The sequence below is a fragment of the Venturia canescens genome, chromosome 3 (assembly GCF_019457755.1).
Source record: "Venturia canescens isolate UGA chromosome 3, ASM1945775v1, whole genome shotgun sequence".
In the NCBI taxonomy this organism is placed as follows: Eukaryota; Metazoa; Arthropoda; class Insecta; order Hymenoptera; family Ichneumonidae; genus Venturia; species Venturia canescens.
The window spans coordinates 22,281,679-22,296,474 of NC_057423.1; the positions used below are offsets into that span (position 1 = coordinate 22,281,679).

At 38.9% G+C, this 14,796-nt stretch overlaps 1 protein-coding gene across 10 annotated transcripts in view; it reads left to right on the top strand.

Moving 5' to 3' along the window:
- LOC122407486 (estradiol 17-beta-dehydrogenase 11-like) overlaps positions 1–14,796 on the top strand; it is a 574,026-nt gene that overhangs the window by 11,867 nt on the left and 547,363 nt on the right. For 8 of the 10 annotated variants that reach the window (XM_043413732.1, XM_043413730.1, XM_043413740.1 and 5 more), the window contains exon 2: positions 1,794–2,204. In XM_043413732.1, the coding sequence (XP_043269667.1) occupies positions 1,976–2,204 (229 nt within the window). In that variant the 5' untranslated portion in view covers positions 1,794–1,975. Of the gene's footprint in view, positions 1–1,749; positions 2,205–14,796 lie in introns of all 10 variants that reach the window. The other 2 variants (XM_043413733.1, XM_043413735.1) reach the window with 2 other exon arrangements.

Here is a 14,796-nt window from a genome sequence, read left to right on the forward strand (position 1 = left end):
CCACGACGTGATATTTTACGCGAAAATGTTTCTACGACCTGCGTAACAAGAGTTGGGAGCGCATGCGATAAGTTTGAAATCATACAAAAAATTATACACTTTGAGGCAAGCCCTGGTCGCGGCCAAATATATTATTTCGCGATCGAATATTCAGCTTTTTCATGCCATAAACCGAAAATCGAACTCACTGACTGAATCCAACAAGCGGAAAATGCTCTTGCTCTCGATACTTCTGAAAACCATTGACAGGTTCGTCGTAATGAGGAGTCATACAAGTGTGTGACAGGGTCCCGAGTTATAATGGAGTTAGTATAGTTCGGCGAGAAATTCTTCTTTTGAATCCATAGCTTGAATATCTTAATTTCGACGACGACGAGAATCTCAATTTGTAAGATCTTGTAATACAGAATCTCATATAAAATATCGGGAATCAAAAAAAGGGACGATGACATTTCTTGACAGCAGGGGAGTGGAAGTCTCGATTCTTTCATCCGGTACGAGCCTTGCGTGGCGACGGAGAGACGAAATCAACGATGGAAAATGAAGATATCGTAACTCTCCTAATTCCTTGCTTTGTTCTTGTAATATTTCGACGTTGAAACCCTCGTTGAAAAGAATCGATGAACGTACGATTTTTCTGCCTTTCGACATGGTCGCTTTCTTGTTCGCCCCTTTTTCCCCGGTATAACTAGAACTATAGTAGAAAATAATATTTTCGGGCGCATGTATTAAATAACTTCGAAAAATATCTTCCTTCACCAACTCTACAAGATCGCTGTGTGGCCAGTCGACCAGTGGCTGTGTGGGTTGTCGACCAGGAGGGGCTTTCAAGCGCTTTTTTCGCGCTATTTTCACCCCTTTGTGACGGTATAAAAAAAAAAAAAATCATCACAATACGAAATTTCTCAGAATTTCCAAACTAAAATTCGTACTCGGGAATTTTAGAGGTCGCTCATTACAAATCTGCACTCAAAAATTGAAAATATAAGATTATCCAAAAAGTTGGTCGACGACAGTAACAATTGGTACTAGAGAGTTCTAGGGGTCGCTGATTACGAATTTAATTTCAAGTAATAACGTAATTCAAAATGGTAGATTCAGTGTGGTCGACATCAATACCTGAATTCAGAAAATTGAATGAGATTCTGAAAATTGCTTGTTTCCTTAGCACAACATTAATTTTCAGAACGATTCCGAGAATAATCCTATCTCTACTTACCTATCTATTTCGTGTTGCGATACCAATACGACTGAGATAACCTTACGTAAAAATGCCAGTATACCCAAAGATTTAATATGCGATATTATGTTTGAGTAAAATGAAAAAATACATTAGAATATTGAATATTTTTAAATGAAGTGGTTTTCAGTATTCAAATAACTACTCAACAATGTCTTACCAAACAAAAGTATTGACCGAAGTTATATTAAGGTTATATGATAAAAAAATTTTAGGTAAAGATCGAGCAGGGGCCAAAAGCGCGATAGTTTACAATTGTGCTGAACACTAGTCAAAATTTTATACAATAAATCATTAGTTTGACGATTTTTTATAATAGAGAACCGGCAGCTTAATCACAAGCTGGGCTTCTCCATTCTTTTTATTTGAATTCGAAAACTTGCGAACGTTTTTTCCACCGTTAATCTAACGTTGAGCTCAGTTAAACCTATACTGAAATTATGTAAAAAGAATCGAACTGAACCCAAACTAGGTCTGCCATTAGTAATTCAACTTCTTGATTGGCCTAGTGAAGTCTGAAAATATCATCAGTCTGATTCGCGGTTTTGTTTAGTGGCGACGATTTAGAATCATGACAACGAGATCTTAATGATTACAAAGAAGAGCTACCGACGCTTTAAAATAGTGAACAGAAAATACTACAAGAACACATAACCGCGAGTAATTTCCATTTGTGACTCAATTTATTTTCAAAGTGATACTTCTATTATTCTGCGTTTTCTTTAAATTGCTGATATGTCGATCGTACGTTCAACCGGTGATGTGATCGGGTTTCTGTTACTATCGCTTATTGCGATTTTGGAAGGAATTATAAAAGTGTTCATCCCGAGGAAATATAAAATGAAAAGTGTCACCGGTGAAATTGCCCTAGTCACAGGTGGTGGAGGCGGGCTTGGCAGATTAATATCCTTGCGATTAGCTAATTTGGGAGCCATAGTTGTCGTCTGGGATATCAATAAAAACGGTAAGTTTTTAATCAATCACTTGATACCATTTTTTTTTCGTTTTACCGCATATTTGTTCAAAATCGTATATCATTTTGGCCCTTTAATGTCCAAAAACACTTTTGCATGTACGCTTTTTACAGGGGATTATTCAATTATGAACGTCGATAAAAGAATTCGCTAACTGCTTTAGCGACTGTTTTTAGGCTTCTATATTTAATGGTGAAATCTAAATGGGTAAAGAGATAAACTTCCGAATACCGGTTACCTCCGATTGGCTTCAAATTTGGCACAGACCTTCTTTTTGACATCACAAGAGACCCTTAAAAGGATTTTTGGCGCATCGAAACATTTACCGAGATATTCAATTTTGAATGTCGATAATCTGCTCAGTCATGTATATCTATAAGTACGGTAAACGCTACTACTGCACTAACTACGACACATACACACACACACATGCCGTATCAGAGTCGTGATGAATACTTTAAAATTCTCATCGTCATTCTCGGGTGACTCCGCCCCCCAAACCCCCACGGGGGGTTTCGCCCTCTGCGACCCCCGTTGCCCGCATTTCACATCTCTATGCCTATAGGGTGCATTTCTTTTATTACCGTTTTTCACAGTATTACACAACAGTATATTGACATACTCTGTAACACTAAAATCCGACTTTGAAAATTAAACATCTCGGCAAATATTACGATGCGCCAATAATCCTTTTACAGGATCTCTTGTGATGTCAATATTATGTTATGATGACAAAAAATAAACGAAAAAGTGGTACACCATAATAATAGTGCTGATGATTCATATATGTTTATTTAATAAAAGACATAAAAGTAGGTGAAACAAGGGGATTTATATCAATTTTTTAAACTCATACAATTGAAACTCATTTAATTATAATTTAACAAATTCAAACGATTTTTTTCAACCCCTTTCATCTTAAAAATTTCGAAATTTTTTCTTGTGAAAAAACTTGCGATTTTTTTGTCCTATATCCCATTTTTTTTTTAATGCCATCAATTTGTTGTAGCCACCGATATTAATATGGTCGTAAGTGCTGATTGGGTATTTTAACATAGAATATGTTGCCCATAAACTCGGTGAAGCGTATTTTATCGATAAATGCGCAAAGTATGCCAAGATTACGTCTTCGCAAAAAGAATTGGATCGATTCTCCTTGCGCCATTTCTTAAATTCTTTTTGATTGAGTGGGCAACAAATTTAAAGTCACCGATTTCGCTATTTCTTTTATGGCGTCCGGAAAAATTTCATTGATACCATCTTCACTAAATTCACTTTTCGAACGAACGTTATAACTTCCGGACAACTAACTATAGGTAATCGTTTCATTGTTATTTTTTCTACAACATGAATCTGTTTTCAGGAGAATCGCTAATCTGTCCCTCCTTGTCATTTGTTCGCTGTTATGTAAATTTTCAAGCTTCAAATGACAATTGAAATTTATTTCTTATATCTTTTATGCATCTGCGAAGTTAGTCGATTGATTTTCACACGGTGTAAAAAAGGGCTATTTAAGTCACAGAAAAGCGTGCGTAAAGTGCGGGTTTAGGTCACACTGTGCTATAATAATACATTACGATACGTGTGACTTAAGCTGCCTATTATTGCACGGCGTGAAGTTAACGCCCGAGCGTATAGCGAGGGTGCAAAAGCGTGGCTAAAATGCGGGTTTAGGTCATGCAGTGCTATAAAAAAAATTTTGCGAATAGTGGACGATCGTATAGATTTATTCCATCAAGAAGTATTCAGAGAAAGTGTCACTTTTCCGGCTGTGTGGTTCTCTCGTTAATGTGAAAAAAACTGAAGACAAGTACATTTATGTCCACTGGACACCCCATGTCAAATATTAATTCATTACACCGTATGAAAAACTATGCTCAAAAAAAATTGAACACCTATAAAAAACTACAAGCTCGACATAGGAGCTCAAGAAAAAATGATTGAACCCTCAAAAAATAAAATCATACATTGTTTCTTGAAATTGAAAAAGGTATTGTCGGAGTAAAAGTCTGCTTCTAAAAAAACTATCCAAAAACCGAACTCATCATACACTTTATGAAAAACCTTCTTCATTATCATTCAAAAGAATATCGAACCTCGTAAAAACACGCTTCCTTCCAAATAATTATTATTACAAAATAATTCACAAAAATTACGTCTTAAATGACCATCTCAAATGCATTAATGAATAACCTCGATCCTGTGATATGGAAATACGTAATCTCAAGACGTTCCGCTCAAAGGAACTGAACGTTGTCAAATAAGTGCAAAAGTGAAAAGTACATTGCATTGAGAACCGAAAAAATACAAATGTAGTATATTTAAAGAAGATTAAAAAATACAAATAATCAAATGATAAACAAAAGAAAAACAAAAACACAAAAAATCGCAAACACAAAAAGTTATAATAACAAAAAATTACAAAGAAAAAAATTACGAAGATTTTAACTTACTGAATAGTCAACTAAATTATTGAATTTTATCCGTTGTGAAATCATGTTCTAATGGGCTTTGAGAATACTCGTCTGCCTCAGAACGTTTTAGCTAAATTACTAAACGATCGACAACCATAAAAGTTACAAAATCTTGCTTTTAAGCAATTATATAGAAGAACAATGCCAGCCATTTTTTTTATAACCAGCACATATAAAACTGTGGTTAATTTCGTGTTGAAAATACTCTTCCGGCCCAAGAAACGGTGAAGTCCTGGCTGGGTTACTATTCGACAATAGAAACTTCTAAGGAAATAGACCAATTCAATAATGTCAAAATTTAGAGTTACTCATAAATTACTTGTCCGTCGATTGATATCATAAATTTTAGTGCTGCACGTAACTCAAATGGTAACTTTTTTCAATTTATTAGAAAATACTTGGCCACGAATTGATATGATAAATTATAATGCTGCACATAATTAGATGGAATGGTTTTTCATTGATTTAGCTGTTCGAATCAAATAAGAAGAATGAGACATCCGTTTCCAAAATTATTTCAAGCGCGATTTTTCGGTTTTTTATTTTTTACTTGTTATTTGATTCTTTTGTCACTTTTAAAAGTAGATACAGATTAGTTTTTTTTAACATAATGTTTTTTCAAGATTTGTGAAATGTTTTTCGAATCGTTCTGTATATTTTTTATAAAATAATTTTTTTGACAATTTGTTAAAAAATTTTTTTTTAAAGTTTTTTTTATGGATGGAATTATCAGCAAACGAGGGACCAACAATGTACTTGTCCCAACCTTTTTTTTCCTAGGGGAAGTTTATGGTTTGATGTCACGTCTTTGTTCTCAAAAGTTCCTTATTTATGTTCAGTAGACTATAGGATTTTAGTTTCAATTTCTATGAATTTCTAAGACCTATTTTTTGTAAAAATTGTACTGTAAATATTTCGATAGAGGTTTGTTCTTGGACTTTGGTGATTTTTCCCCTTGTCTTCTACTATGTTTTGTCGATCGGGAACTCAAGAGCATGTAGCAATGCATGTTGCGGGCCGAGATATGATTTTCGGCTGATAACGTTAGAAAAAAGAAAGGAGAAGAGGAAAAATAGATCAAATTCAAAACCCAACAAATCCAATAGAATAGGCCATTTTTAAATGTCGTTTTTGCATTCTGAAGCTATACATTTTCGTCTCATCTGAAACGTGCCTCCGATGAAATATATTTCCAAAGTTTGCAAGTGGCCGCTGATATCCAATTATCTACAGTTTGATAGTTGCAGAAAAAAGGCACCCGGAATCATTTATCATGTAAGAACTCAAAACAGCAAAATAACAGAGCGTACTTATTTCATAAGTAGATGTGATAGGCCGAACAAGTACTTTTAACTCATATTCAAACATAATTTGCATCGATCCAATCGACGTCGAATATTGTGAATAATACCAGAAGTTCCTGAAAGTCTGAAAAGGATCGATTTTCTTATGTCTCTACCATCATAGAGTAAGAAATAATTAGCTTTCATGTGATTTTTTTGGATTTAAAAGCTTCTTAGAACATTTCCATAATGTTGAAATTTGGAGTTGCTCATAAATCACTTGTTCTCCGATTGATATCATAAATTTTAATGCTCTACGTAACTCAAGTGGTAACTTTTTTCAATTTATTACAAATACTTGAATTGATATCATTAATTTTATTGCTGTGAGTAACTTAGATGGAATTTTTTTTAATTGATTTAGTTGTTAGAATAAGAGAAGAAAAATGGCATCGTTTTTCAAAATTATTCAAGCGCGATATTTCGGTTTTTTATTTCTCATGTTTTATTTGAATTTTTTTCACTTTACAAAATAATTACAGATTTGTATTTTTATAATGATGTTACGTCCTAACACATACCCCTATGTAGGCCCTTATTTTTTTCGACATATTAGTAGATAGTATGCAAACTAAAGCCACATCATCATTTGCCGACATCGGTAAGAGTCATTTAGACATACAGTAACAATAACTTATAGCTCATAGTACACCAAAACAACTCTATCTCAGCTAAACAGTATCGATAAGACCAACCCGAACTATCCGCCTCTATATCAGCTGGGAAAAACAATCACTCCTTACAGTTCTAACTCACGATGATCAACCGGTCCAAGTCCACTGATATCGTTAGAACTGCATCACATCGTTACGTAAAATATCCTCATCCTAAAAATCGAGCCAATCAAACCCTTTAATATACTTTCCCACACTTTTTTCCACCAGCATCCAAGCCTGGAAAACCTCTTATTATCTCAACAGCCTATCCTAAACACAAAAACAATCCCCTTCCATAACTCTCATAAGGAAAATCCCGAAGTTATAAAATGACCATTTTTACAACGCAACAGGCAGTTAACACCAGCTACTCAAAAAGTTACAATCGAATATCAAACGCAATAACTTTTCTTCAATCAAGTAAAATTGTTAAACTCAGCGAAACTCAAACTAAACTCTATCTCATCTTGTAATAAAAAGTGTAACTCCGCATTAATAAACAAAGTCATATTTTGTAGTAACAAAATATCTCCGAACACTTTTTTTTGTTCAACGACCTTCAACATCGACTCCGTGGTTGGAAGATCTCTCCCCAAAGTAGTACAGCTATGCTGGTTCCGCCGCATGTAGGAATCTACCTTACCGACCGTCGGTAAAGTAGATTCCCTGCTCAAACCCAAACGCTCGGTAATAAAGATGGCCGCCCAAACCCAAACGGTCGGTAATAAAGATAGCCGCCAAAACCCAAAGGCCGGTAATAAAGATGACCTCCCAAACCCAAACAAACCCAAACAAACCCAAACTTGTGATCGAACTGAGCTCAAACCCAAACAGACCCAAACAAACCCAAACAGTCGTTAAGGCAGTTTCCCAAACCCAAACAGTCATTAAGGTTCCCAAACAGTCATTAAGACAGTTTTCCCAAACAGTCATTAAGACAGTTTTCCCAAACAGCCGTTAAGGTAGTTTCCCAAACCCAAACAGTCATTAAGGCAGTTTTCCCAAACAGTCGTTAAGGCTCCCAAACAGTCATTAAGGTTCCCAAACAGTTGGTAATAAAGACGGCCGCCCAAACCCGAAAAACCCAAACAAACCCAAACAGCGCCAAACAAACCCAAACATGTAATCTAACTGAGCTCGAACCCAAACAAACCCAAACAAACCCAAACAACCCCAAACATGTAATCGAACTGAGCTCAAACCCAAACAAACCCAAGCGGTCGGTAATAAAGATGGCCTCCCAAACGGTCGGAAATAAAGATGGCCGCCCAAACAGTCGGTAATAAAGATAGCCACTCTAACCCAAACAAACCCAAACGGTTGGTAATAAAGATGGCCGCCCAAACCCAAACGGTCGGTAATAAAGATGGCCTCCCAAACCCAAACAAACCCAAACAGCCCTAAACAAACCCAAACATCGAACTGAGCTCAAACCCAAACAAACCCAAACATGTGATCGAACTGAGCTCAAACCCAAACAACCCCAAACATCGAACTGAGCTCAAACCCAAACAGTCGGTAATAAAGATGGCCGCCCAAACGGTCGGTAATAAAAATGGCCGCCCAAACCCAAACAAACCCAAACATGTAATCGAATTGAGCTCAACCCCAAACAACCCCAAACAAACCCAGACAGTCGTTAAGGCAGTTTCCCAAACCCAAACAGTCATTAAGGCAATTTTCCCAAACCCAAACATCGAACTGAGCTCAAACCCAAACTGAGCTCAAACATTCAAAGTCCCGCGCGCCGATAGATGGCGATCTGGCTAGTGGAGATCTCGTGTGCGGTGTTACGGCTGACCGAGCATGGCAGCGAGTAGCGCTTGGATTTCGTGGAGCGACTATGGTAAGTATATCCCATAATAATGCTCTCATGTACCTTTTTGTTCTTTTACAGGTGTGGTGGCCACGAGTGGGCCCCTCGCTTGGCCGAGGTCGGTTATAAAGATGGCCGCTCTACGAATGGGTGGTCAGGTCGACTGGATAGTCTGCTCCACCCGTCGCTAAAACAGATTCCTCGGTGGGAGATTTTGACCCTCTAGTTTTGGCGGGAGATTCGAACGCTGTATTTTTGGCGGGACATTTAAACTCTGTAATTTTGGCTGGGAAATTCAAACTCTGTATTTTTGGCGGGACGTTGAACTCTGTTATTTTGGTGGGGAGATTCGAACGCTACGTTTTTGGCGGGGCATTTGACCTCTATAGTTTTGCCGAGAGATTTGAACTGTGTAGTATTGGCGGGGGAGATCCGAACGCTGTATTTTTGGCGGGACTTTTGAACTCTGTTATTTTGGTGGGGGAGATTCGTTCGATATGTTTTTGGCAGGGCATTTGACCTCTATAGTTTTGGCGGGAGATTCGAACGCTATAGTTTTGGCGGGAAATTTGAACTGTATAGTTTTGGCGGAAGATTCAAATGTTTTGGCGGGAACTCGAACTGTCAGTCACTAAAATTTTTTACTCTGTTGTTTCGGCGGGAGATTCAAATGTTTTGACGGGGGTCCGAACTATCAGTAACTAAAACCCCAGACTGTTGGAGAATGAGCGGATACAAACGAGTCGAGACTAAAAGTGCTCGAACGATCTTAGCGGTGATGACTTAACTATCGGAATATGCAGACCCGTGCGCGTCTCCAGCCAGCGTCCTGCATTACCGACTGCCTCTAGGGGAAACCCCGAATCCCTACGGGATATCCCGGAGACGCTAGGGGCGGACGCTGGGGCACTGTTCTGAACTAGTCTCTCTCTCTATCCGAGATCCTAATTACGCGCCTCAGGATAGACAACTATCAGGATAGTTGAGGTTAGTCAGCTGTCACTGAGGTTAGTCAGCGAGGTTAGGATAGTCACGATAGTTGAGGTTAGGATAGTTGAGGTTAGTCATCGGTCATAATAGTTGAGGTTAGGATAGTTGAGCTTAGGATAGTCACAATAGTTGAGGTTAGCCAACTGTCAGGGTAGAATAGGCACGAGCGGGAAATTCAAAGTGCAGGCTATTTGTCGTCAATGGCCCACCAAAGGGCGGAATCCCATTGGCGGAGACACGAACAGAATCTGGTTGGCGGAGACACGAACAGAATCCCATTGGCGGAGACACGAACCCACCGTCGGAATGGTCTAACGTGTGATGGGGATTCGGCTATCGGGAATGCAGATTCCACACCCCCCTCCCGATAGAGCTGTGGCGAACACTGCAGCGGGAGATTCGAAGTATTGGCAATCAGGTCAAAATAACCAGTTGGGTGAGGATAGTCAACCATTTGGATAGTTAGCGATCAGAATAGACAGCTATCAAGATGGCCGACTAGCGATCAGGGATAGCCAACCAACTGTCGCCTACCGAACGAATCCTATTGGCGGACAGCGAACCCAGATCCTATTGGTGGACAGCGAACCCAGATCCCCATTGGTGGATTGGCGAATCCCATTGGTGGACGGCGAATTCCATTAGTGAACCGTCGGAATAGCTGCAGTCACGTGGTGGGGACAGTCGGAATACTCAGGTGGACTTCCCCCACCCGATAGCCAACTGTGGAGACGCTCCCGCGGCGCGATCAGGATAGCCAATTATGAGAGTAGCTGGAATACTCAATCGGCAACCATCTGGATAGTCAGCGACAAAGATGTCCAAACACAGATATTCGAACGGTGGGAATATCAGGGATGAGGATAGCCAACTGTCGCCTACCGAACGAATCCCATTGGTGGACAGCGTCTCCAGAGCAGAATGGACAGCCAACTATCGCGATAATCGAGGTTAGGATCGGGGTCGCGGGCAGTTCCACTTATCTGCTGCGCAAGCATACGAGAGATAGCTGGGGGAAGAAATTCGAGCATAGCGCCACTGCTGTCCGGATAGTTGATTCGAGATCACCCGCTGCGTGGTGACTCTTTTCCGGTGCTGCCAGGATAGCCGAGTGTCAGGATAGCCGACTGTCAGGACACCCAACTATCGAGATAGTCAACTATCAGCATAGTCAGCGATCAGGGCAGCCGAGTGTTAGCTGACATGACCCTAACGAACCGGAAGTTAAATCCCGTTGAAGGAAATCCCAGTGGCGAAAAATCCAGCGACCTAACGTTAAAGTGAACTATCAGAATAGTTGGAGTTAACTATTGGAATAGTTGAAGTTGACTATCAGAATAATTGGAGTTAACTATCGGAAATGTTGAACGCATTAGGTTCAGCGGATTGTACAACCGACAAAATTTATTGAAAAATCGAGATACATGTTAGGCTCGTAGAACCCAATGGGCCGCTTTGTGTTTGGTAATTCATATTGTTGCTATGTGACCGGACTCGCGCAACTCCTCGATGATCGAGGCGATCTCGTCGACGTCGGCCGATCCCTCGGCTAGCAGCAGACGCAGTCTATCGACCAACTCGTTCGGATCGTCCCAGTACACGTAATCCATTCGCGTGTCCCTTTGCGCGACCTTGTATCGTGGCAAGGCACCACCAGTCTTCTGCTCTACGAAGGGTGCCACGTAGTCCTTGTACTTGCTGCTGTTTTGCTTGCGTATATCCTCGTCCGGACTGTAGTGTTTCTTGTAAGCGCTCGTGCTTTGCAGGATCGTTCCGTAGGTGTTCCGATCCTCCGCGCTAACGAGACGAGAGTCCGGCTCCTTTCGGAAGAGCAGTTCGAACAAGCCGATGCTCGATTGATACTTCTTGTCACCCACGATGACGCTCCCTTTCTGGAAACGAATCGATAAGTCTCCGATCATTGATCCACCGTCCGGCAGTTTTCGAACTCCGTAAGTCGTGTCGAGATACTTCTTCCTGTTCGTGTTGAGCATGTGAAGATATTTGCTGACAGTCGGCACTTCCTCCTCCGGCACGTCATAATATTCCTCACGCGGATCAGCGAGGCTCTGTTTGATTTCGCCAACTGCGGGGCTGCGAGCCTCGTGTCGTTGAAGCCATTCACCGACTGCGGGACTCTGTTTGGTTGCGGGCCTCTCGCCGACTGCGGGGCTGCGAACCTCGCGTCTTTGAAGCCATTCACCGACTGCGGGACTCTGTTTGGTTGCGGGCCATTCAGCCGGCTCCGACCACTCTTCCGCATCGTAGTAGGCAGTTTTGAAAGAATTTTCCATCTCATTAGGCTCCTTACTTGCATTAACAAGACGTTCGAGCGGCTCGACGATTGGTTTGAATGTTTCGGTGAGAGTTCTCTCCCTCGATTGTTTATCCGCCATCTGGATCATGTACTTGCGTTTAACAGCATCTCTTATTTTTTCCAGCTGGCTGAGCGTTCGCTTTATACGACGGAACTCGTCGCTTCGACCAACCATGATGAACTGCGCAAAGTCACGCAGTGCCCGGTATATTTATGCCAAAACCGGTCAGGCGCGCTTTCACGGTCCGTTTCATAACGATTCCGATAGTTCACTTCAACTATTCCAATAGTTAACTCCAACTATTCCGATAGTCAACTATTCCGATAGTTAACTTCAACGTTAGTTCGCAAACTATGCTGACACTCGACACAAAACAAATCAAAAACGAAGTTAATGCATGTGTTAATATTAAGGAACAGTAATTCCCGAGAAAATAATTTTCCTTCGAATCGCTCTTGTCAAAATGAAACGAAAATGAAAGATGAAGATTGATTAATCTATTTATATTATATGGAGTCATAATTCACAACAAAATCATTTTTCCCCAAATTCCAGGAATCCACGTGTCGTACTCGACTAGTGATATTCATCAAAATGTGTACGTGACTATAGAAAAAAAAACATTGCATGGCTGAGTAGGTTCGAAAATTTCTAGTAATGCGCCTGATTATTTCTCATTTTCATTGGTTCTTACCGAATGGTATGTGTTCACTGAAGAAAATCAGAAGTGGATATTGCTATACGAACTTGCGAACAATCAAGTTCAAATTACTTGGAGATATTATTTTTATTTCTATCCATTTTATTATATTTGTCATTATAGAACAGCCCTAATTTGTTTTCGAATGAGCAATTTGAATAAAAAGTGATGGGCCGGACAAGTACGTTTAAGACGTATTTGAACATAATTTGTACCGATCCAATCGAAGTTGAATGTTGTGAATAATACCAGGGGATCCTGAAAGTCGGAGGGGAATCGATTCTTTACAGTGTGTACCTTGTTGAAGTAACGAATGACTTTCATGTGAATTTTTAATGATTTTATTTCCATTAATTTTTTAGTAATTTTGATAAAACGTTGTGAGCCCGACAAGGATTCTCAACGCTCATTTGTCGCCGGAGATTATATTTCGAATAACTGATAAATACTTGACCTCGAATTGATATAATTCATTTTAGTACTGCACGTAACTTCCGTTATGACTTTTTTTTCATTAACTTTTTTCTTGAAAATAATTATCATGAATTTCAATTAAAGTTTGCGATTTGTTCGATAAATATTTCAAATTATCAATAAAAACTTGGCCTCCAATTGATATCATACATTTTTATACTGCATGTAACTTGGATAGTTTATTTTTCAATTTGTCCAATATTTATGAATTTTTTTGAAAATTTTTTATTTTTCTTTACAGAATTTTTTCGATTGTTTTTTATTTTTGTTGAATTTTTTTGAAGTTTTCAATTTTTCGTTTATTATTTCTATAGAATTTTTTTCCTGGTTCTGAATCTTTTTTCTATGTCATCCAGAAACAAGAGACCATCAATGTACTTGTCCCAACCTTTTTTTCCCTAGGGGAAGTTTATGGTTTGATATCACGCCTTTTTTCTCAAAAGTTCCTCATTTATGTTATGACGGTTATAGGATTTTAGTATAAATTTCTATGAATTAATTGCTTAGTACATTTTTATAGATTCCATTCTCATACGAACATTTTTTATGGGATAATCTTTTTCATGAAATTATCAGCAAATAAGGGACCATCAATGTACTTTTCCCAATCTTATTTTCCCTGTGTATGATGTTCGGCTTATAAAGTTGGTTTCCACCATAAAAAACCAATTTTTCGTAAAAATTGTAGTGAAAATATTTCGTCACAAGTCTGCCCTTGAACTTTGGCGATTTTTTTCCTCATACTCTAATATGTTATGCCTATTAGGAACTCAACAGCATGGAGGAATCCGGGGTGAGGCCCGAGAAATGAATTTCGGTTTATAATGTTGGTTTCCACGTAAAAGACCAATTTTTCTTCAAAATTGTACTGAAAATATTTCGGCACTGGTTTGGTCTTGGACTTTGGTGATTTTTCTCCTTGTCTTCTAATATGTTTTGTCTATTGGGAATCTAAGAGCATGAAGAAATACGTGTTGTGGGCCATAATATGATTTTCGGCTTATAACGTTGGTTTCCACGAAATAAGATCTATTTTTCGTCAAAATTGTACTGGAAATATTTCGTCACAGGTCTGTCTTTGGACTTTGGCTATTTTTTTTCTTCTACTCTAATATGCTATGCTTATTGGGAACCCAAGAGAATGGTAGAAAGCGGGTTGAGGGCCGAGATATGATTTTCAGCTTATAACGTTGGTTTCCACGAAAAAGGACCTATTTTTTGTCAAAATTGTACTGGAAATATTTCGGCACTGGTTTGTTTTTCCACGTTGGTGATTTTCCCCCTTATCTTCTAATATGTTTTGTATAATAGGAACCCAAGAGAGTGAAGAAATGCGTCTCGTGGGCTGTAATATGATTTTCGGCTTATAACGTTGGTTTCCGCGACAAAAGATCTATTTTTCGTCAAAATTGTACTGGAAATATTTCGTCTCCTGTCTGTCCTTGGCCTTTCGCGATTTTTTCCAAGTCTTCATACCAAGAAAGAACTGATGTAAAGATTTCCTTAATAGAACAGATTTTATTTATCCCTGTTCTTTAAAATTCAAATGAAAGATAGATCAAATTCATAACACGAAAAATCCAACAGATTTGCCCACTTTAAATGTCGCTTTTGCATTCTGAATCTAGAGATTTCATTTCATCCAAAACGTGCCCTCAATGAAATATATTTCCAAAGTTTGCAAGTGGCCGCTGAGGTCCAATTATCCACAATTTGATAGTTGCTGAAAAAAAGTACCCGAAAACTTCTAACATTTATTATGCCAGAACTCAAAGCAGCAAAAAAAACTAAGCGAACTTAATTCAACAGAG